General features: G+C 42.6%; 1 protein-coding gene across 7 annotated transcripts in view; it reads left to right on the forward strand.

The window, feature by feature from the left end:
• The window catches only part of ADAM23 (ADAM metallopeptidase domain 23), a 125,130-nt gene that overhangs the window by 89,551 nt on the left and 10,545 nt on the right, over positions 1 to 25,034 (forward strand). The window contains exons 24-26 of one of the 7 annotated variants that reach the window (XM_053282740.1): positions 2,026 to 2,137; positions 16,474 to 16,564; positions 20,108 to 20,198. In XM_053282740.1, the coding sequence (XP_053138715.1) occupies positions 2,026 to 2,137; positions 16,474 to 16,564; positions 20,108 to 20,114 (210 nt within the window). In that variant the 3' untranslated portion in view covers positions 20,115 to 20,198. Of the gene's footprint in view, positions 1 to 2,025; positions 2,138 to 8,048; positions 8,280 to 16,412; positions 16,565 to 20,107; positions 20,203 to 25,034 lie in introns of those variants that run through there. The other 6 variants (XM_053282738.1, XM_053282743.1, XM_053282742.1 and 3 more) reach the window with 6 other exon arrangements.

Genomic DNA, 25,034 nt, shown 5'->3' on the forward strand with positions numbered 1-25,034 from the left:
AACTGTTACTGGTTGGAATTTGTTTTTGATTGTAGAGGAGAGGAGTGTATATATGTAAGTGTGTGTGTGTGTGTGTGTGTGTGTGTGTGTGTGTGTGTGTGTGTGTATAGTGGGCAGGGGGAAAGGGGTCATGAGGGAGGAAAGAGTCCCTTCAGGAGAAGGAGGCTGCCATTGTGTGAATTAGGGAGGAAAGACAGGGGAAGAGAGAAGAAGGGAGGAGAGAGAGAAGAAGGGAGGGCGAGGGATGGACCCAAGCCTGTCAGCGGCCTGAGGAGAACAAGCACCCATGGTGGCGGCGGCGGCGGAAGCAAGGAAGGGCCCAGTCAACCACTGCTGCTGTTTTGAGCTACCGAGGCCATTGGTGGAAGGAGGCAGGCAGGCAAGGGACGGGCCCAGGCCCATCAGCGGCCTGAAGGGAATGAGCAGCCATGGCGGTGGTGGCAGCAAGGAAGGGACGGGCCAACCATTGATGCTCCTGTAGGGAGGAGCCAGAGCGGGTCTTGGGTGGGGAGGTCTCTGGAGATAGGGGGCTGCAGCTTGGCCAATAGGCACCACAATGCTGCAGCCGCGACCAAGAGGGGTGAGGAGGATGGAAGCAACCAGATGGAGGAGGAAGAGCAGAAGTGCGGCTCATGTGAGGGTGGAGAGATCTCTGAGGTGAGGGGAGCTGTGACAGGGTGAGGGGAGCAATCAAGTACTAGTGTGCAGATGCTCTGCGTGGGTTAAGCTTAGTATACTCATATTTCTTCTTCAAACTAAAAAAGGTTCTTCGGGGTTTCTTATCAATATACCTCTCCACAGTAGCTAAAAAATGCAGGAAAGGCTTGCATCCTCACTAAGTGTGCACCTGCATGCCAGGAAAAAGTGTCAACACTAAGGAGAGCTTATTGAGCTTCATAGGGCCAAGCATGCATGTGGGAGTGTATGATTTATGAAGCTTCTTTTCCGAATAATGGGCACATGCTTAGGATGTTGGCCAGAATTTCCTAAAGAATGTTTGAGACTAAGCTAGAGACTGCCCCTTCATCTCAACACTCAGTTGTGTTTATTTTCAACTCTGCTGGCAGATATTTGAGCAGGTGGACTGTATGAACTGGGGTGGTTGTTTGCTTGTTTTTTATTGTACCGGGAGCAGAACAACCCAGGGATGGGCAAGAAGATTCACCATACACTCCTGGGCTGAGAATACAGACCACAGTTTTATTAGCAGTTGTAACATACAGCACCAGGTTTGGCACACCTCTAACACAGGAACAAGGGTATAGTTAACAAGTGAGATGCAGTTTCTTAGCAAACTTATCTTCCCTCCAGTTGGCTTTGCCACCAACAAGCTGCTGTATGAAGCAGACCTGAAGAGCAGAGATGCTGCCTCTGTGGGGCATGTGTGTCGTGGCCAGTGAGTTCTTGCTCCACTGCTCTACCTGCCTGGCACAACCCAGCTGCAGAGTGGGAACACCAGTTATATACTGTTTGTTTGGTTGTAAGCCGTACTCCATCCAGTGGTTCTGGTATAGGACTATCTTTACCAACTGGGAAGTACTTTTCCTTGGTTGACAGGCAGAATCTTCATGAAGGAAGTGATGCTAAGGGGGTGGGAGTTCTCTTCAACCCCCTGACTAGCACCAGCCTCCACACCCATGGGGTATCACACCTCTCCTAGGAACATAGGAAGCTGCTGCCTACTGAGTCAGACCATTAGTCCATCTAGCTCAGTTTTGTCTACTCTGACTGGCAGTGACTCTCCAGGGCTTCAGGCAGGAAGAATATATATATTCCAGTCCAAAAATTGCAAATAGGAGGGAATGCTTCAGAGCATATAGAGAAATCAAATCTGCACAAAGCTGCTCTTTTTAATTCAGCAAAGGGCCAGATCCCTATGCTTGAAAGAATGTGCAGTCAGATCAGATTCTCCTGTGTTCAAGGGAACTATGTATCTGGATTTAAAATATAAATGTGTTCTCCAAAGTTCATCTTTCTGTAATTATTTTCTATTGTATGCTAATACATGCTATCTTTTTTGTTTAGGTGTGCAGTAATGAAGCCACGTGTATTTGTAACCATACCTGGGCAGGGACAGATTGTAGCATGTTTGATCCTATAAAGCCGGAAGACCCGGGTAAAACCGAAGGACCAAAGGGTTTGTGTGATTTCAGTTCCTGTTTTCCTCAGTTTAATGGTATTGTTGGATAGTGAGATTTGGAACAGAGCAGCTAAGGACAGTATAATTATAGACTCAATATATATGTATTCTTCTCAATGATTGTTTGTAATTATACTTTGATCTGTGCTGTTCCAGAGGGCCTTCATAGAAAATCATCAGCAAAACAGATTTTATTTTCTTAGCTTTTGTCTTTTTATGTTTAATAACATAAATATAGAAAATATATTTTGTTATGATTACCATCTGTTAATAATCTTACCTCCAGTTTACATCCTAATTAGGACTTTTTAGGTGCCTGTTTTCCTTTTTAATGTAATACAACATTTAAAAAAAAATCCTTACAGCCTATATTTGGTTTCTGCCCTGCCCCCATTAGATATAGCTTTGCTGTAACAACTCTTACAGCAGTTCAAAGATATTTAAATATTTTGCCCAGGTATGCTAGTCTGGAGCAACTCTTACTCAGTTTACCAGAGACCTTCCTGAAAGATTTGAACCTATTTCTTCTAGTGCATTAGGTGGTATTTGGGAAGAAAAGTCACACAGTATCGAGAAATATTAGCCAACTTGACAGGCAGCGCTCAGTCCATGTCAGGGACCCCACCAGGGCTGCTGTGCAACTTGTAAAGCATCCCTGATGGTGTAGTGTGACAAGGCTGCTGTGAAATAACTTAAAACTGCTTCCAGGCAGCAGTTCACAATGGAAGGGGGAAAACACAGGACAGCTGGCCCAAAAGGTCAAATGATGGTAAGGGAGATAGCACATGCCAACACCAGGTCACGGTGTATAGGTGTCTATATACCAATGCCAGAAGCCTCCGAGTGAAGATGGGTGAGCAGGAGTGCTTGGTTACTAATGAAAACATAGGTATAGTGGGTGTAACGGAAATATGGTGAGAACCAGTGGGACACTGTTATCTCTGGATATACACTCTATAGAAGGTACAGGGAGGGGAGGATTGGGGGAAGGAGTGGCACTGTATATTAAAGAAGGGATAGATTCCAACAAGCTAGAAAACCTAGGTGGTCTGGAGTCCTCCACAGAATCATTATGGGTGACAATATGGGGACTGAAAGGAAATGTGTTACTAGGGACGTGCTATTGCCCTCCAGATCAAAACGCTGACTTCAGCTACCCACACATAGACTGGGTAAATTAACATTCACATAATGAAAGAGAGGCCAGATTTCTAGACATGCAAAATGACTGAGCTTTAGAACAGTTAGTCATGGAACCAACCAGAGAGATGGCGACCTTGGACTTAATCCTGAGTGGCACCCAGGACCTGGTGTGGGATGTCAGTGTCGTCGGCCCTGACAGTGACCATAATGCGATCAAATTCAGCACACATGCAGGGAGAAAATCACCAAAGAATAACTCAGAGACTTTGAATTTCATAAGAGGAAATTTCTCCAAAATGAGGAGTATGGTGAAAAGAAAGCTGAAAGGGAAAATCCGGAGAGTCACTTTGCTCCAGAATGCATGGAGTTTACGCAAAACACAATACTAGAAGACCAGCTAGATTGTATACCCCAAAGAAGGAAAGGTACCACTACTGTAAGTCCAGGAGGAAGCCAGCATGGCTAACAGGTAAATTCAAGGAAGCCATAAAAGGGAAGAAGACTTCCTTTCCAAAATAGGAAGTCCTGTCCAAATGAAGACAGGAAAGGAACCTGAAAGGAACACAAACTCTGACAAAAGAAATGCAAGGTAGCAATAAGGGAGGCGAAAAGAGAGTTTGAGGAACTTTTAGCTAAAAGCATCAAGGGAAATAACAAAAACTGCTTTAAATACATCAGAAGCAGGAAACATGCCAGGAAGGCAGTTGGACCATTAGACAATGAGGGAGTGAAAGAGATTATTAAGGAGGATATGGAGGTTGCAGAGAAGCTAAATGGGTTCTTCACCCATCTTCACAGCAGAGGATACTGAGCATATACCTGTTCCTGAAGCAGGTTTTTCGGGGATGGGGGCTAAAGAACTGAGTCAGACAGAAGTAATGAGAAGATGTTCTAAACTGTTAAAACTGAAAACTAGCAAATCGCCAGGGCCAGATGGCATCCATCCAAGAGTCCTCAAAGAACTCAAATGTGAAATTGCCAGTCTCCGTGCTAAAATATATAACTTATCCCTGCAATCAGGCTCTGTACCAGAGAACAGGAAAGTAGCAAATATAACACTGATTTTTTAAAAGGGACCCAGGGGCGATCTGTGAAATTACAGGCCAGTCAGCTTAACATCAATTCCAGGCAAATTGATGGAAAGCATCCTCAAGGATAAAATTGTAAAGCACATAGAAGAATAGGCCCTGCTGGAAGAGAACCAGCATGGCTTCTGCAAAGGTAAATCTTGTCTCATAAACCTTCGGAGAGTGTCAACAAGTGTGTGGATAAAGGTGATCCAGTTGACATAGTATACCTGTACTTCCAAAAAGCTTTCAGCAAAGTTCCTCATCAAAGACTCCTGAGAAATCCTAGCAGTTGTGGGATAAGGGGACAAGTACATGTGTGAATTGTTAACTGGTTGAAGGACAGGAAACAGAGGGTAGATATAAATGGAGAGTTTTCACAATGGAGGGAAGTAAGAAGTGGGGTCCCGCAAGTATCTGTACTGGGACCGGTGCTTTAAATTTATTCATAAATGATCTAGAGGTCAGGGTAAGCAGCGAGGTGGCCAGATTTGCAGATGATACCACTCTTTCAGGTAGTGAAATCCAAAACAGATTGTGAGGAACTCCTAAAAGATCTCTCCAAATTGGGGGAGTGGGCAACAAAATGGCAAATGCAGTTCAGTGTTGGCAAGTATAAAGTGATGCACACTGGTATGAAAAACCCCAATTTCAAGTTTACGTTGATGGGATCTGAGCTGTCGGTTATTGACCTGGAGAGAGATCTTGGGCTTGTGGTGGACAGCTCGTTGAAAGTGTTGACTCAATGTGTGGCTGTGAAAAAGGCCAATTCCATGCTAGCGATCATTAGGAAGGGGATTGAAAATAAAACTGCTAATATTATATTGCCCTTATACACAACTATGGTGAGGCCACACCTGGAATACTGTATGAAGTTCTGGTCACCACATCTAAAGAAGGACACTGTAGAACTGGAAAAGGTGCAGAAGAGGGCAACCAAGATGATCAGAGGCCTAGAGAATCTTTTTTATGAGGCAAAGCTACAACACCTGGGGCTATTTAGTTTAGAAAAAAGACGACTGCGGGGAGACATGATAGAGGTCTATAAAACAGCAGGAGGGAGGGCACGTTCTCCACTCCTGCCTGTAGGCTTCCAGTAGCATCTGGTGGGCCACTGTGTGAAACAGAATGCTGTACTAGATGGGCCTTGGGCCTGATCTTGCGAGGCTGTTCTTATAAAGACAAAATTGTTAAACATATAGAAGAAAAGGCCTTGCTGAAGAAGAATTAGCATGGCTTCTGCAAGAGCAAATCTCGCCTCACTAATCTTTTGGAGTTCTTTGAGAGTGTCAACAGGCATGTGGATGAAAGTGATCTGGTTGACATAGTATACTTGGACTTCAAGAAAGCTTTTGACAAAGTTCCCCACCAAAGGCTCTTGAGCAAACTTATGTCTACTGTCATGGGATGAGAGGACAGGTTTGTGTGTGCATCGGTAACTGGTTGAAGGACAGGAAACAGAGGGTAGGAATAAATGGACAGTTTTCACAATAGAGGGAAGTGGCGTCCCCCAGGGATCAGTGTTGAGACCAGTGATCTTTAACTTGTTCATAAATGATCTAGAAGTTGGAGTAAGCAGCAAAGTGGCCAAATTTGAAGATGATACTAAACTATTTAGGGTAGTGAAATCCACAACAGATTGTGAGAAGCTCCAAAAAGATCTCTCCGAATTGGGGGAGTGGGCGACAAAATGGCAGATGTGTTTCAATGTAAGCAAGTGTAAAGTGATGCATATTGGGATTAAAAAAACCCAACTACACATATACACTGATGGAATCTGAGCTGTCAGTGACTGACCAGGAGAGAGATCTTGGCATCGTGGTGGACAGTTCATTGAAAGTGTTGACTCAGTGTGTGGCAGCTGTGAAAAAGACCAATTCCATGCTAGGGATCATTAGGAAGGGGGTTGAAAATAAAAATGCTAATATTATAATGCCCTTGTACAAATCTATGATGTGGCCACATCTGGAGTACTGTGTACAGTTTTGGTCACCTTATCTTAAGAAGGATACTTTAGAACTGGAAAAGGTGCAGAAGAGAGCAACCAAGATTATCAGGGGCCTGGAGCACCTTCCTTATGAGGCAAGGCTATAGCATCTGGGGCTTTTTAGTTTGGAAAAGAGGTGGATACGGGGAGACATGATCACAGTGTATACAATTATGCATGCAGTGGAGAGAGTGGACAGAGATTCCCCCCCCCCCTTCTCACAACACGAGAACCAGGGGTCGTCCCATGAAACTGAAGGTCAGGAATTTTAGGGCTGATGAGGAACTTCTTCACACAGCACATAATTAATCTATGGAATTTTTTGTTATGGGATGTGGTGATGGCCGCCGGCTTGGACGGCTTTAAAAGGGGCTAAGACAAATTCATAGAGGACAGGTCTATCAATGGTTACTAGTCTGGTGGCTACAGGCTACCTCCAGCCTCAGAGGCCACAAAGCCTCTCAATTCCAGTTGCAGGGAAGCAACAGCAGGTGAGAGGACATGTATACCTCTTGTCTGTGGGCTCCCCAGAGGATGCTGGACTAGATGCTCCTTGTGCCTGATCCAGCAAGGCTGTTCTTATGTCCCACTGCCCAGAAGTGATTTTAAGTCATTTTGCAGCAGTCCTGCTGCACTACACCATTGGGAATACGTTTCAAGTTGCACAGCAGCCCTGGCAGGTCCCTAGTGTCAACAGAGTGCTGCCCAGCATGTAGGCCATTATTAATTTTTTATTTGTGTTTAATCATTTTTTGTTTAATTGTTGCATGTTTAAAAGGCTTAAATGTGTTTAAAACAGGCATTGACAAATTTTATTTGGATCTAGGAGCCAGCTCCAAAATTTAGACATCAGACAACGGACACTTGACAAACTTATTGGACTTGGTGACAGACATTATTGGAGTGGGGAGGGGAGGGGATTCTCTCTACCACCTTTACAAGTAACAGAAACAGGGCTTCCTGTGGCAAATATAGCTCCCCGACGCCTGGGATTTGTCAAGCCCTGGTTTAAAAAGCAAAACAATACTTACATCTAGTACAACATCCATAAAACAGTGATGAAAGTGACCTAGTAGTAGTTCTGTTTTGTAGGGCAGATTTCATTTTGAAACTTGGATGGTTTTATATTTTCTTAACGTTGATGCACCCTTCTTAATACCCGTAGAAATTAATGAATCAATTTTATTTCCACCTTAATCTAGCACTGGGGAAATAATGGATTTGAGCAAAATTTGTGAGCAGAATGAAGCTCTTCTAAAGGATCTTGTCTTTTTCCTTCCCACCATTATAGCTCCCTGAGCTCCCCGAAAAGCTGTTCCAGGATGGGGGTCATCCTGGGGGTCCTCCATGCCTCAGAAATAGTGTGGGATGTGTTGTGGAGCGGAGTTAGGATTCAACCAACTCTTTTTAGAGTATAATTTACTGTTTGCAATGTTTCATTACAAACATTTACTGTTTGTAATGAAGATTTTATAATTCTGTATTATCTAGTATGGTAACATTCATTCAGATAGGACCAACATATACCACATACATGGAGTCATGGTGCATAGACTTTACATCAGGGTCAATTTGCATTACCAAAGAGTGGAATATTGGAACAAGGTAGCAATTCTTTTTATTAAAATATTCTATTAAGTGTTGAAATATTAAGCAATGTTTCAAGAGGAGTTATTACCAGTTTTATGGCTGCATACACCTTCTCTACCAGAAACCTATTACAGTAATCCCTCGACCTACGAACTACTCGACATCCGATGTTTTCGAGTTACGAGCGACAAAAAAGACCGGAAGTAGTTGCCAGTTTAGATTCAGCTTACTCGACCTACGAATTTTTAGATGCGGTTTCCTCGACTTACGAATGTTTCCAGACTTCCGTGGTGCGCTCTTCGACTTACGAAAATTTCGACCTCCGAACGTGCGTTCGGAATGGATTAAATACGTAAGTCGAGGGACCACTGTACAAGGTTTGCTATGCTTTGGCTTAATTTGGGGAACTGAACTTAATGCAAACCTGCATAATGTGGGGAACTGAACTTAATGCAAACCTGCATACAGTCAAATTATACACTGAGATACCAAGAAAGCTGACTGTGGATAGGATACACCCATGTTAGAGCACTCAGAAGAGTACAATACAGTTTTCTTACAAGCAAAGTGGAGTTTTATTAAAGTATAGAGATTTACAAGTAGAAATCAGGGCTTAGTGACAGAAGTGCACCTAGGTAATTTTGGAGCCTGGACCTAAAGGCCTTTGGAGCCCCCCCTCCCCCCGCACACACACATTAAGCATCATCATACTGTGCCACACCACCAGGGACAGACTAAAGCGGATTTGGGGGCCCCTAGGGACTGTGGAGGCCCTGGACTTCGGCTTGGAAGTCCTCTGCTTAGTGTTGAAGGGTGTGAGGAGAAACATTGATTGGTCATCACAGCAGAGTATGCTCTGGTGATAAAGACACTTAGCCCAAGAGATTATCTGGAGATAGTAGATTGAGTTCAATAAACAAATACAGATTTATTAAGAAACTGAAACATCACATACTGAGAGAGAGTGCCATTGAACAACATATACAAACAAGCACTAGCCTACAGGCACTGACTCTAACTGACCAAGAGAGACCTATTAGCATAACTAGTGCTAAAAATCAATGTTGTAAAATTCACACTTCTAACAGTTATCACCTCAGCAGATTTGCTGGCAGTGATCTTCTCTTAGGGAGTTAATGTTCTGAGAAAGGCATAGAGTTGCCCTAATACACATTTACAGGTTACCACTACATGACAGGGGCTAAAGTTGTGGGCTCTAGAAAAAGGCAGTGCGGGGGGAGTGGGTATAGAGAAACAGTTCTATAGCTACCTGTCTTGTAGCTTTGCCTTGTGCTGGAGCGATGGGATGGGAGATTCACCTGGTGAAGGGAAACTCCAAGCAGCTTGGAGAAAGGAAGGGCCCCAAAACAGTGATTTCAGCTCAGAGATTCTCAGGCTTGGGAATCTCTAGGACTCATCCACAGAATTCTCTCTCTCTCTCTCTCTCTCTGGGCTTTCGGTGGGGGTGGATGGTCAGGTTAGTGTGAGGTGGGTAGCTTCAATCCTTGAGAACAGGCTGACGTGCAACAGGGTGAATCCTCATTCAGTGAAATGTGCAAAGTACTAACTCCAAGAGGGTTTTTTAAAAATAACTTCCAAGTAGCCTGAGGGCATGATATTGGGTGTGTCCATTGTTCTATGGACAGGGAAATACTTAGACAAAAGGTGTGGATGAGGGCCAGGCTGTGTGCAATCTTAGACATTTTCCTTAAAACAAAAGGCTGAATAGGTGATCTCCCAAGGGGAGGTGGATCCTGATTTTCAGCATGATTCATTTGATTGAATCTAAAAGTCTTATCTGTGGCGGGGAATCAGTCCATGGTCCCTTGGCTTATCTGGCTGTTTGCTTGTTAAGAGAGAGAAACTGCTTTCCTACTCTACCTTTGAAGGGAAGCTGTTTAACAGTGACTGACATGATATGCAGAGTAACACTGCTGCCGGCATCTGAAACAAGGCCCACAGAGTTGTGCAAGAGCACTCTGTGCTAATAAGAACTATACAATCCCACCCACAAGACAATACTTCCATTGCAATTAATGAAAGTAGCGTTGTGCAAGAATGGTTGTGGAGTTTTATGTATCAGTGCAAGAGTGCTCTTGCACAACATTGTGGGCCTTGATGACCCATGCTGCTGCAGGCTTTTAAAACATGTCAGACAGTATCTTTTTCATCTGTTTGGGATCTGAAATATGACATGTTCTTTTTTCAGTAAACCACCATAAGCAGGTATCTTCTTAAAAAGACAAGTTCAGATACCATCAATATGATGTAAAATATGTTTGGACCACCTTGCCACTTGGGACTGGGAGGCACTGGCTTTTAGTGCCTCTGGTCATTCCTGGAGGGGCATTCTCAAGAGGTGGTGCTGGGGGATTTGACTTTTGGATTGTCACAGGGATCCATCTTGTCCCCCATGCTTTTTAGCATCTGTTACATGAAATCACTGAGTGAAATCATCTGGAGGCTTTACACACAGGGCTTCTGCCCCAAATCTCCTTCAGAAGAGAGAGTGTGCATTCACACACCAGCCAAACCTACCTTGAAGTGTCTTTGAGATTTTTGGACCCACTCCACACAAACCGGGCTTTGTGATGTACATTCTAGCTTATCTCAATGTTGTAATGAATGGAGACTGGAGGATGGTGGATTTAAGCCTAGCTTTTGTCTAAGAGCAAGAAAGGGGGAGAGAAAAATGCTGATTCATTCCCGCCATGTTTGCTCAACAAGGCTGTCTTTCTGGTAATTGCTGCCACCACACCCAAATTATTACAGATGGAAACCCACCCCCAGATTTGGGTGAATGTCCAGGGAACTCTCCTCCTCATTTACCCAAATGGAAAAATAAAAAAAACCTCCCACATGCAGCCTACACGTGGTGAGAAAACTTGGTAGATTGCCGAACAATTAACCTTGAGGCATGTTTACACCAGAGTAAGATCCCTTTTTCCCGAGTTAAAAATCCACTCAAAGGCAAGTGAAATGACAAAGAATAAAAGGAGAAAACTTTATTCAAAAGACTACAGACTGCTTTGGTCTGAGGCTCTAGCAGCTTCAGTTACAGATTAAAAAAAACAAAAGAAACACTCAGTACTTTCAAGAATAATTCAAAAAGAGCACTCCAGTTGATAGTTGGAGTGGTACACTTTAAAATCTTGGTTACCCAGTTGCAAAGATAATTCAAAAAGCACCTCCAGTTGTAAGGAACCTTTAAAAGTACTTTTAAAGATTACAGAGACTTTTGCAGTGCCCTGGATGGATAAAAAGGGCACAGGTACAACCTTCTTACATTACAAATGAAACACAGTGGGCCAGTTGTAAGGATCTACAAAGCACTAAAATAAAGAAATCTGATGCCATCTACCTAACACACAGTTCCCTGGCTTAAACCCTTCTCTGAAGCCAAGCGCTAGCTTCTTCACTGAACTCACCAAAACCATGTTAGAGACTTCAAGCCCCTGCAGAGTTCCTGGTTGCTGCCATGGCTTGGCCAGCCAACCTGTTGCTTCTCCTGCCCGGCTCCAACTGACTCAGAACAAAGACTCCCTTCACTTCCTGCCACCGGGCCCTCTATGTTGTGGCCACCATGTGCTGAGCAGCTGATCCCTAGAGGTCACTGCCTGATGGACCGGAAAGGGTTCACTTCCAGTTCACTCTTTTGGGGGAAAGGAAACACTGTCTCTGACTGATCACATCAGACCTATGTCTGGGTTTTTAAAATGCTGGTTTTAAGCTACTTTTTCTGAAAACGCCAGAGCAAATGGGAGAGGCACTGATGTACGATCATTAGCACGATAAGAGGCATACTCTCTTCAGAAGATCTTTCTCTGCAGGAGCTCCCCCCCCCCCAACTTGGCTAGAAGGAAAACATGGAGCAGGCCATGTGAACTTGCAGAAACAAAACCCAAGAGCAGAGGGGAGGGGCTGCTTCCCTCAGTGCCGCGAGTTTACTTCCAAGTGGCTTCACTCATTGTTTACTCCGAAGCCAAGTGTGAATAACTCCCTGGAGGTTTGAACTGAAGTCTCATCAGTATGCTGCTGTTACCCATCTGTAGCTCATTACTGTCATTCTCTGCTAGGGAGGTGGCAGTTCTGCTTTGAGATGAGGATGAATAAGCTGAAACTTGATGCAGACAAGACAGGACTACTGTTGGTTCAGAATTCTGTTGGTCTGGGTAGATATGCAACCTCTTTTTGATGGGGTTGCACTTCTCCACCTAGAAAATCCAGTACACACTCTGCAGGTACTCATGGATCCAGTGTTATCTCTGGATGCCCAAATTGTTGGGAGTTGTAATTTTTATCCCCCAGTTAATTACTAGAACACTAAAGAAGCTGCCCACTCCAGTTACAGATTATAATGCAGAGTTTAGTTGCTGCAGCTCTTTAGAGAAGACACATGGAGATACTTGTAGAATAAAATACTAAGTGGATTTATTGGTGAAGTTCACTCTTGGATAGGAAAGACCTAATTCTTAATCTAAAGAACTACATAATGAATAGGTTGGGGGAGAGAGAGATGTTTCCATCTGCTCTCTAAGAGGAAAGGAAGGGAATCCTGACTCTCAACAGGAAATACCTGAAGAGTCATATCAGGGGTCATAGAGTAGAGACAGGTAATACAGCTAGGGAGACCCTTACTCACTATCTCTACTCCCAATGCCCCTAGTGGTCATTGGGAGAGTTGATGCACTGGAACTCCAACATAAATTGCATCAGTAGCTAAAATAATCTTTTACTAGTTTCAGCTGGTTTACCAGCTGCAGCCCTAACTAGAGAAGGCAAATCTGCTTCAGTTACCCATGCACTACTTATATCCAGACTGGATATTGCAATGCTGTCTACCTGGGACTGTCTTTAATAACAGTTTAGGAACTACAGTTGGTACAAAGCATGGCCACCAGAATTCTGATAGGAGCAAGGTGATCAGATATCACACACATTTTACATAAATTTTCCTAGTTACCAGTTTGTTTCTGGGCTAAGTACTGGTAATAATCTTTGAAGCCCAAAATATCTTGGGATCAAGTTACATTAAGGGCCACCTTCCCCCATTGAACCTGTCTGGGCTTTAAGATCAATACCATTGGCCCTGCTTCCTGGCCCATTATTAGCAAAAATCCAATTGGTAGGTACCAGGAACAGAGGCTTTCAGTGGTGATGTCATGGTTGTGGAATTGTTTCACTGGACAGATCCCCCTATGGCTGTCCTAGACAGCACATAAGAACAGCCCTGCTGGATCAGGCCCAAGGCCCATCTAGTCCAGCATCCTGTTTTGCACAGTGGCCCACCAGATGCCGCTGGAAGCCACAGACAGGAGTTGAGGGCATGCCCTCTCTCCTGCCATTACTCCCCTGCAACTAGTACTCAGAGGCATCCTGCCTTTGAGGCTGGAGGTGGCCCACAGCCCTCCGACTAGTAGCCATTGATAGACCTCTCCTCCATGAAGTCATCCAAACCCCTCTTAAAGCCTGAAAATGTTTTTCTCCTGGAATGTGTTCTATAATTAACTTTGCTGGTTTTTAGTGCTGGTTCTTAATGCTGCTTTGAATTGTTAGTAAAAATAATAATAATTTTAAAATGGTATTTTATGCTCTCTTTTTTTAATGTAGGAAAAATATACCAGAGGGATGTGGAAGGAAAATTCACTTTTTAAGTTCCTTCAGCACATGATGGGGGTGGGTAGTGCATGTCTGCAGCCTGCATTGTAGTGTGGTCTTTAATCAGCCCCAGTTTAATCAGCCCCTTCACTGCCCCATCTGCAGTGAAGACTTTGGCTGATTCATCTCAATCATTTAAGTCTTATTGCCCTAGTAAGTTCCTGAATGGAGAAGTACAGTAGAAGCTGCCAATCCTATATTTCAGGGGCCATGACAGGGTCAGAGAATACAATAATGCCATAGTTGTTGTTAGCCCTGGGGCACATGCTTGGAATCTCCTGCTGGGTGCCCTGGATCTCTGGCATCCCCAGCATTTGTCCTTGTTTTGAGTACATGTCCTGTCTTCCTTCCAAGTCTGCATTGTAATTAAAAGGGGGAGATACAGATGGAACACATTCTCCTCATTTCCTCTTCTGCTCTGGGAGCAGGAAAATAAATAGGAAGAACATGCTCCATCCATCCATCTCCTTTTCTATTTTGGTGCACGGGGATTTGGAAAGAGGAGATAAGGTTGCAGAAATGCTGGCCTTTGGTCCTGTGATGCTGTGGGGGCTTTCTCTTGGGATGGCAGCCCTGGAAGGGGGGGGCGGTGGAATTGCTGGGGCCGCAGCCTCTCTTCAGTGCCCTAGTCGCCCTGCAATTTGTGCTCTGCATCAAGTGCGCTGCTGTCTGAACTGAGGAGAAGAGGTGGTGACAGTGAAGGGGGTTGCCAGAAGAGGGAGGTGGGGCCTAGATATTCTCAGCACTTAGCAGTGCCCCGGTGAATGTTGTGCAGAGTAGACATGTTAATCGGCTGCAGCAAAGGCACCTTGAAAGACTGGCAGCTATATTCTGGCATAAGCTTTAATGGGCCGGATGCTACTTTGTCAGATGCACGAAGTAGTAATTTCAGTGGTAGATGGTTGCAGCTTGCTCCTTGGATGTTAGGCTGGGGTCGGTGTTGACCACCAAGCTGTTTGACTAAAATTAGATGCAGTCCACTAATACTGTGTATTAGTGCCTCCTTGCTGTGCTGGGGAAGCTGTAAAAACGGCCCTGTTACCTAGTAGGAATCATCACTTCCTCTTGCAGGTAGCTCAGAACTATTACTTCTTCACTGGACCATATGCATAGGCTTTTTTTAGCTCTGTTCCTCCTTTGTTTTTTGTTTTTGTTTTTGTTTTTTAAAGTAAGATATTGAAATGTTTAGAATGATTTAAGGTAATTTTACCAGATCATATTTTTTGAAAAGTAAGTATATGGAAGAATGTTGGGCTATTTTTCTAAAACCTTTACGAACATCATCATCATAATAATAATAATAATAATAATAATAATAATAATAATAATAATAATGCATTTCTTTTTGCTTGACTTAGTCAGTATGCAATGGCTTGGATCCAAAAAACAATGAGCGGAACTTGCAGAAAGAGAAAATGACTTAGTGCTGTTCCATGAACTCTTGTGCAAATGTTAGTGCAAGACTCCTTGCAATGCTGAGCTACAATATATTGGAGGAGGGGCAGGGTTGCTTTACAGTACAAGAAACATGGTAAATAAGAAAGGTACACTGTAAAATAAAAACTCTAGTGGGCCATAAAAGTTTGGAAAAGAGCTTGTGCAAGGACTGGTACAGAAGGTTGCACAACTGGAGGACTCTTTTGGATTTGGAATCACTCTTCTCATAAGAACAGCCCTGCTGGATCAGGCCCAAGCCCCATCTAGTCCAGCATCCTGTTCCACACAGTGGCCCACCCGATGCCGCTGGAACCCTACAGGGAGGAGTTGAGGGCATGCCCTCCCTCCTGCTGTTACTCCCCTGCAATTGGTATTCAGAGGCATCCTGCCTCTGAGGCTGGAGGTAGCCTATAGCCCTCAGACTAGTAGCTGTTGATAAACCTCTGCTCTATGAAGTTATCCAATCCCCTCTTAAAGCCATCTAGGTTGTTGGCTGTCACCACATCCTGTGAAAGAGAATTCCACAAGTTGATTATGCTTTTCTCTTCTACATTTGTTTTAATCTCATGCTGGTCGATGACCAAAATAAAGAGATTTGATTTTTGATTTGATTATGCTTTGTGTTCTCGTGCAACACTCTTCCATTGTGTCAGAAACCAGTTCTTTCATGAGCAGAAGAGGCTTTCTGCTCATGGAAGAGCACCTTTGGATCCAAGCCAGTTTGTTTCTGATGGTACAAGAGAGTTTTATTATTTGTGATGATTATAAACTGTGTCTGTTTGAAAATGTAAATGGCTGAGAGAAATAAAAACATGGGAGCATGATCCATCACTCCATGGGCATATTGGCACTGGGTGCAATGGAACTCTCTTTCCTCTCTCCCTGGCTGACCCTTGCTCATGTGCACATCAGCCTACATTTTCGTAATACCTCCCATACTCAGCCCTCCCTCTCCTCTACCATGCTTTTGAACACATTAACCTCTGTGCAAGACCCAAAGGAGGAGAGGGATGGCCTCATAAGCATGAAGGAAGAGTTGGGTCCTGTTGAAAATAATGGCCTGTGTCTCGAAGCATATGCAACTGAAAGATAGCCAGGAACCAGGCGGGGGCGGGGGGAGCGGGGAGCAGTTCCTGTGAGCCCTGTGCCTGCCCCTTTCCCCACACAACTGCATTTTGAGGAGGATGGTTCATGCTCATGGTTTACAAAACACTGCTCAATTTTTAAAACAGAGTGAACTTTTAAACTGATGCTTGCAACACATTTACATGCAGGGAAATGTACTATGTGCTAAATCCATATTTCTAAGACTGCTGAAATGAATTATCTGTAAAATGAATGGTAGAAAATACTATATCATTTTGAGGTGCCATTTAATTCTTCTTTTCAGACATCTTCTATGTACGTGATGACATCCTTTTTAAAAAGTCTTCCCTTTTCCCTCTACACAGTGAGCATGGCCACTAACAGACTTATAGGTGCAGTGGCAGGGACCATTCTGGCTCTGGGGGTGATTTTTGGAGGCACAGGGTGGGGAATAGAGTAAGCATATTTCTTAGTTTAAGAGTTTTATGTTTGGTTGTGAGGTAACTGTGCGCATCTGAACCCTCTGTGTAGTATCCCATTAGCTTTGTGTTATGTGGTGACTGTATTTGTCATGTGATTTGACTGTCTGTGCCATGTGATTTGCTCATGCAGTGTTTAACCCTCTCCTGTCTGGGATAATGTGGGGCATAAAACAATTCTTTGTGAATTTTACATCATTACAATTAATGCAATTCAATGTTTACATGTTGTCAGTGCTCTAAATTATAAAATTAATTTCAAAAAATTATCAACAAATGTACTCGAATAGGCATCTTGGACTATATGATATTACTTGATTTAGCGATTGGGGCTTTCAGTGTAACAGTGCGTCAAAATCCAAGATGAATAGTATGAAACTAGAACTTGGGAAGTATAGTGTTTGTATAACCAGTTTTTCAAGTTTTGATTCTTCTTTTTCTAGGATTTTCAGTTGCCTTAGACCATAGTGTTCCATCTTGTTATGCCATGATCCAGCAAGGGAGGTCCACTCATGGAAATGGCCTTCTGCACCCTTAGGCAATGTGTATCCAATGGTGCATCTTGATGTACACCCCTCCTTGCATCATGATCTAATCTGGGTCCCACTGAACTGGACAGAAGTGTCTTTTGGTGCTTATGAGGGATCTCATCTGGGGTCACCATTTGTTACACATAATTGATGCTAGATTGGGGCCTTAAGCTGTATGAATACTTATGTTCAACAGGTTATATAATTTTGAGAGAGCTAAAATATCCGCTGATAATACACTAATTGACATCTGCTATCCATACATGAGATTAGAATAATCATGGGATAGGATCATTCAGCATTCTTTATGAGACTATATTACAGCTGTTTAAACAGTCACTGGGATTGTTATTTTTCTTCCCCCCCCCCTTTTTTTTCTTGTTCTTTTCTTTTTTAACAATGAAAATTCCATCTGCTTTTTGCGTCCTATGTTACCTTGGACAGAAATTTATAGGGTTAACAACTTATTTTGCTACTATCATTCCTATAACAATTTTAAATATATCCACACCCTGGGTGGCAGACTGGATTATATAATAACAGCAAGAGGCAAACATTGGATTGGTATATTTTGAATTTTCTGTCTTTTGTCTAAAATCAGTTTCTAGGGTTTTATTTTATTTAAATTAATTATTGTTACCAGATTTTTTTTTTAAAAACCACCTAATTTAGGACTTCTCAGATTGTACATTCCTGCATAATGAGTGACCTGTGGTTTAAATTTAATTATCCCACTGTAAACCATCATTTTGGATATCTGCTGCAGTAGAAAATTCTTTATTTATTCAAAATTGGTACTGATATTTCAAGAAAATGTATGTTAGTAACATTAGCATAATACACTTATTAGGATTAACAGAAATATCACAAAGTGAGCAAGTTTTTGAGTTCATCAAAACTCTTAATCAAAACTCTGATTTTGTAGATTTACCCCCATAGACAAATACCCATTATTAGGTGGTAAAAGGTAATCTTCCTTTAATTCTATGGTCCCCCATGCGAATGGCTAAAACTGGTATTCTTCAAAGTGGATGAAATTTGTAGACAGTCATTCATGGTTACTTGCAGTTTTTGTGTGCTTAAGAAGATGTGTGATTTTAATAGTAGTCAATGTATATATCTTACAAAGTTTTTTCTTTCAAGTTTCCAACTATGTTTTCTGTGGGATTTCAAAAGTTTTTCTTCCCTTTTGATAACTGGCAAGGTTTGTTCTCAATGGTTAACATTCAGACTAGCACTGTGTGGATGCAGCAGCGCTGAGTTCCAGACTAGCACTGTGCTGGTAGTCCCATGCACAGCAGGCTTCAGATTTGGGTGTCATCAGCATATTGATAACACCCAACACCAAATCCCCTGATGACCTCCCCTAACCTGCTCAGCAACAGAGTACCATGGAGGAAGAAGTTGGGCCCACAAAGGACCATTAGCCACCTCCATCTAAGTCTCAGTTATACAAGCCAGGTCAGCAACTTCATCCACAATCAAATCACAGATGATTTTGATCTTATTTTGAACCAACCTGGCATTACAAAAGAGCATGGTTAGGAGTTGGAACTACTCCCCACGGCCTGATTGCTGACAGGGCACCAGGAAGGGAAAACAGTAATTAAATTACTGGACTCCTTTCCCCTGTAATGGCATGCTGGCCTGCCAACGCCCAATCCTCTATTTCCCACCACTACTGAAATAGCCACCCCAATCTCATAGAACACAGCCCCTGCTCCATCCTTGGATTGCTTTTCAAGGTATATTCTTGTGAGCAAAACAGGATACTATGCTGGAAAAATAATACATGTAACAGCAGCCAAGGATGAGTGTTTAGTTCTTCCCATGCATGCACAGACCAACAAATTGGGTGGTGTTCTTAGTTCTAACTGCAACAAATACTTTTTGTGGGAAGAGTGATTTCAGACACCACATTTTAATTTCTCCCTCAACAAGTTACCAACAAAATTTCTGTTTGCTTTGTTGTAAACCACCCAGAGACATGAGTTTTGGGAGGTATTAAAATATGTTAAATAAAATTAGATTTTGCAGTGCTGATCATCCAGGGGAAGGAATCTAGAGAGACATGCATGCTTCTGGTCATGAGAATTGGGTCTAACATGAATAATAATTTGCTTAAAATAATCCTAATGATGTCAAACAATAGTTTTGTATCAGTAATGATGGTAACCTTCCTTTTGATGTTGCAAACTATACATTTTCTTGAAAACACTATTTTGAGTTGTGAATTTTCAGCAGCAGCAGCACACACCAAAAAGTCTCCAAATCTTGCAGCAATATAACAGGAAATACTTAAACTGTCTGTAGATCATTTCCCATTGGCTGTTGCAAAGAAAGTGAGGGATTGTGATTTTTCGTATTAGGACCAGATATTGAAAATGATCACATTTCACATTGTTCCCTACAAAAGACATTTGCTCCGGTGAAATTCTCTTACTAATGAAGTGAATGGGCATCCTAAAGAATGGGATCCTGGACTGGTCCCTTAAAATTTAGCTAGTTGTCCATACTTACTTTCTTTCCCCCTTCTTTTCTTGATACATTTCTCTTTCTTCTTCTTCTTTGAAAGTATTCCTCTCTGAAAGTATTCAGACTCCCATTTAGAATTCAAAATTTGCTTTTTAAAATAGTCAGCTATGCATCCAAGCAGAAAAATCCACTCTCTAACTTCCTTTTTTTTGTTTAATATTTGAATATTGCTGTTGCTATATTGTAAGATATATGTAACATTAAAAATAAGTATTTAGATCAGTGTGCAGACATTCTGGTAAGGACTTAATTTGGACTTATAAGCATGGTAGATAATTGATTTCCCCCCCTTTCTTTTTCCTCATATATATTTAAAATAAGCTTGGCCCATATGATGTTTGCTTAAAGTAACTAATTAGAACAATTATTTTAAATTGCTTAACTACGTTTCCCTTGATGTGAATTAATTAAGTGGTTGGTTCTTATGTCTTTCTTCCCATAATCCTTTGTCACAGGTCCTAGCGCCACCAATCTTATAATAGGTTCGATCGCTGGTGCCATCCTGGTAGCAGCTATTGTCCTTGGGGGGACAGGATGGGGCTTTAAGTAAGCAATGCAGCATGTCTTCTCTTCAGTGGCTATGGCATCTCTCTCTTCTGCTTACATCACTAAATTTTGAGTTCCTGCTATAAGATCTGTGGTAAGGTTTTACTTAAATGATTTATGTGTTTAGTGAAGGGTCAAAATATACTTCAACAAACCCTCAAAGATGTCACCAGGATGCAAAGTTACAGACAGTGGCTGACATCCTGACTAGCAAAGTGTTTGCATAATGATGAAAGTTGCACAAGTGCAAGAAGATCACAGAGTTATGCTAAAAGGGGTGGGGTGTGGGGTTCAGGATTGCACTTGAACAAAAGTTCCCTTTAAAACAAATGAGGCCTGCCACTGCAGGTTGTGTTACTGTTGCACAAGCATGCTTGCAGTTGCGCAACCCTAGTCTGGGATGCAAGCAGCTAGCATAAGAGCTTTGCACTAGTGCAATGTCTTTACACTAGGACTTTGTCAGTCTGAATGTTAACCAGTAAATTTAGGACTTTGGGCTTAATAGTCTCAGTCAAAATGGACAAAAAGGCTTATTTTTGTCCAGATAGATGGACAAGTACCATATCTCTGCTTGAAGCAGACTTGTTACAAAGCCAGCAAATCTATGTTATGGTAAAAATCCTAAAGGTACACTGACAAAATTAGTGTTTGTGATCCTACGTGGATAATTAGGGACCCCTTCTTTTAGAACTGGAGTATAATACTGTATATTGGGGCTGCAAATTGTATGAAACAGCATCTCCATTTAAGAGCTATGCAGATGCTTGAAGCAATTTGCACAAAAATGGCAGGCCATTTTTGAGCTATTTTGATAATGTACATTACAGCAGCAACGTATGTGAACACCATAAATAGATGATGGCTCATGCAACTGGTGCTTTCATGTGAGCCTTCTGGCAGCTCACCTCTTGCACTCCCAGAAGTACTGACTGTATGAACTGGTCCTTAGGGCAAAATAATGGTATGGAAAATATGTGGCTGCTTCTAGAAGCAGCAGTCAGCATCTCCTCCTTCCTGCTCCTCCCTCGCCATAACATTTGGCATCACACAGTGCATGGTGTGACATAACCTCATTGTTTGAAAGTTTTCTGCAGTGTTCTTCCTTAGTTGCTGCTTGTGTTTGGAAGTTGTTGGAGATGGGGGGCCCCAGAACTGCTGATTTTTTGCAAAAGCTGTGTGTTCTCCATGTTGCTAGTTCTGCCCTTAAGGACTAGCTGTGCATTATATGTCAATGCATACAACCAGGCCCCAACACCAATTTTTAAAATGAAAAGCAGATTCAAGAGGGAAATTTAAAGTAGAGAAGCAGCCGTGGAAGAGGGTGCTTTAGTCTGAATGTCAGGCACTGCTACAGCCTTGAAGCACTAGTCTGGATGTTGGGCTCTGTTTCTGGGATTGGAGTCAATGGCTCACATGCTCCAAAGTGTCAGAAGGGCAGAACAGGAGCTGCTTGCTGTCAAGGGGTTGCTTTAGAGCCCAGCCCACAGCATTGCTGAATAGGTGAGAACACACACAGAGGGGAAGAGGAGATTGTTCCTCCCCCTAAAAGTGCTGTTTGGCAGCTAGCAATATGTTGTTTGTTGTTGTTTTTATTTTATTTTTTAACATTTCATATCCTGCTCTTCCTCCAAGGAGCCCAGAGCGGTGTACTACATACTTAAGTTCCTCCTCACAACAACCCTGTGAAGTCGGTTAGGCTGAGAGAGAAGTGACTGGCCCAGAGTTACCCAGCAAGTCTCATGGTTGAATGGGGTTTTTGAACTCGGGTCTCCCCGATCCTAGTCCAGCACTCTAATCCCTACACCACACTGGGTCATGCAACTCTCATAGAAACATTCCTGGCAGCCAAACAGCACTTTTGGAGGGAGGAGAGATCAGCGAATATTGCTCCCCCCTCCACTTGCATTTTACTTTCCATAACTATCTCCCTGAGCGCTGAAGCAACCTCTTGCATGGACTCTGCTCCTGCTTTGTGCTTCTAACACTGTAGAACATGTGAGCCAGCATGTTTAAATTGATGGCTATGATGTCCTGATATTCCCCTTCTAAATCCTTCAAAACATCCAGCTATAGGTATCAGTTTTACTGAGAGAGATTCCATTAAACTAGCATGCTGTTAACTATTTCATTATGCTGATGCTTTTAAAAAATGTCCACTCACATTGTAATCAGCCCCTTGAAAACTATGGGGTGAGTCACATGATTGTCCTTGACGGGCTGGGAGGGCGCAGGGGGAAGGCTTACCTTACCCCCAGGTGACCAAACTTTCCTTCATAGCGCGCCTTCCGTACACCCACATGGACAGCCCTGCCCTGTGAAGCACAGAGCAGGGCAGAGGGATCCAGGGCCGGAACTTGTTGTTAGCGCCTCTAGGCATCCCTCAGTGCAATGCATGGCACGTGTGTGGCATTGGAGATTCCCCTGTCATATGGGCGCTCTATGCCCCCGTCTCTGAATCATGCGATACCCAATAGCCAGGGTGAAGGTGCGAGGATACCCTTAACCTCGGCTAAAAGTTGGGTTTGTTTAAAGGGGTTAGGCAGGCGGGGAGGGGAGGGATCTGCGAGGATCCCGTCGCTTCTCACGACCAGCCTAACCCTGCTTGGGGTGTGAGAACAACCTCTATATATTATACAGTTATAGGCTTGCTTAGGCAATACTTTGCATCCTGTGTGTCATTCTAGCATGCCTGTACAAGAAGATGATTTGATATCCCTTTATGGATAGCTTTTCAAGTACAACTCCCAATAGTTCTCAATTGTTTTAAACGAAAGGTCTTATATTCTGTAGCAGAACCTCAAATATGATGGCCTCGCCTAGCTCACAGCTTGAAGTGCATGTTTCTTTGGGGCAAAACTGAAAAGGAGTTTTCACTGTATGGAAGAGGCCTAGCCCAGATAGGCCCTCTCACATTTTGCTTCTTCGTCTACTATGTGTGAGGCTTAACAGACAGCCTTTAATGCGTCTGATATCTGATAGGGATGAGAGAAAAGATGGCAAATTAGCTTCAAAACAGCAGAGTGTGTTTCTGTAATCAAGATTTTAAGAGTGTACTCTACCCTATTTCGGTGCTATGTCCAAAACAGCAGGTTCTTGTTAATGGAGTATAAAATGAAGTACAATAATAAATTTAGTTCAATAATATCAAGTTTAACTTTAAAGAAGCAAAAATACAGTGAAGGTCTTCAAATAGCTAATGTATAGCAGTCATAGGAAGTAATGCTAATGAAACTGCTAAATATTTCAGCTGGGCACCAGAATATTACTTTTTCTGAGCCTTTCTTCAAGTTGGAAATTATCTTGGGACCTTATTAAAGATTTAAATACTCTTTAGCATGGTACTAACAGTGTACTGACATAATATTTGATGCTCATGTGGTGGATTTTTGAACTATGTCCAATCCATTCATATTGAAAGGTCTCAACGAAATTCTGAAATAAGCTTTCCATGTAACATTTCTAGAGAGAACCCACAATGAAGATGCTAGATTTCTGTGGGATCTGGCCTGTCCCAATAAAATAATATGGATATCCCATTTTTCATAACTATTGCAGATGGCTGCATTCATCTTAGCCCCAAATGTTTCATCACAATCAGGCCTATTATACAGAGAATTATATAATGTTTGTGTTATTGTATGGACCCTCTGTCTGCACTACAATGACATTTACGTGACCTTTTGGTATTTGCAACTTTAGTGTGGGATGTATGTATGTGTGTGCATGTGCATACATATTTTGGATTACATGTACTTGCGTACACACATGCAATCTGAAATACGTGTGCATTATTTAAAAAACATTTTTGAAGTATATAATATATACTGTAGACTGATGGAAAGGATTGTATTGATGCTATGCATGAAGGAATATCTGAATTATTCTTTTCAGCATTTTTCTTTCTTTCTTGCAGTGTGCAGTGGCAGATATATGTAAAGCAGGTGTTTTCCTTTACTTTAGTGTCTGTCTGTAGGGAGGAGAGAAATTAGGCAGATCTGTGCTGACCACATTTAGAATAAAAAAAGCAGCTGCACTCTTGTGTGTTCCAGTAAGATTGTTGGGAGTGCTGCAGATTTTCTGTCTCTACACTGTCCCTCTACTTTTCATCCTCTCTTTGAAAGGTGGCCACCTTCTTAAGGGCCACACTGTTCTCCAGACAGTTTCCAAGGGCAGTTAGAAGTGTACTTCATTAGTGGCCAGGCTATGTCTAGCAGTAAGGGCATCATAGTCATGGAGCACATGCACAGAGAACAACTGGGTTATTACATGCAAAATCTAAATGTGAGGTTTAACACAGAAACTTGGAGTATCTTTATTTCTTACAGTATGACAACATTTAATTTTTGCTTATACTTGAAATCATGGTCAAACTTCTTACCATGGCTTGATTAATATTTGGTAAGTCTACCAAGGCTAGATGAGTCCAGTCTGGCTTCCATGAGCTGCCAGTTGGCCATTTCTGTTGTGCACCACACCTTTTGGTGATGTCATTACTCTGTTTTTAATAGCATCTGTTACCACTTGTACATGATGGATTTTTCCAGCCCCCTTACTCTTCACTTTCTGTTCAGACTCATATTTCTGTTTCCCAAGGTTTTCCATTTAAGTGTGCTCTGGGCATCTCATGTATACCAGCAAAAACAGTGGTCTAGTTCAGATGAAACACTGCCCAATTTGCCAAGCCACTGCTTACAGGCTTCTCCTGCTGCTCCTCTGGTTTGTGTGCTCTCCCTTCCCTAGTTAGCATTAGCTGTGGTGCAACATGTCTGCACCAGCTCAGCCACTGTTACCCTAACCACAGTTAGTTTTTAAGTTAGAGATAGAAATGAGGAACAG

This window comes from Hemicordylus capensis, chromosome 1 (assembly GCF_027244095.1).
Source record: "Hemicordylus capensis ecotype Gifberg chromosome 1, rHemCap1.1.pri, whole genome shotgun sequence".
Lineage (NCBI taxonomy): Eukaryota > Metazoa > Chordata > Lepidosauria > Squamata > Cordylidae > Hemicordylus > Hemicordylus capensis.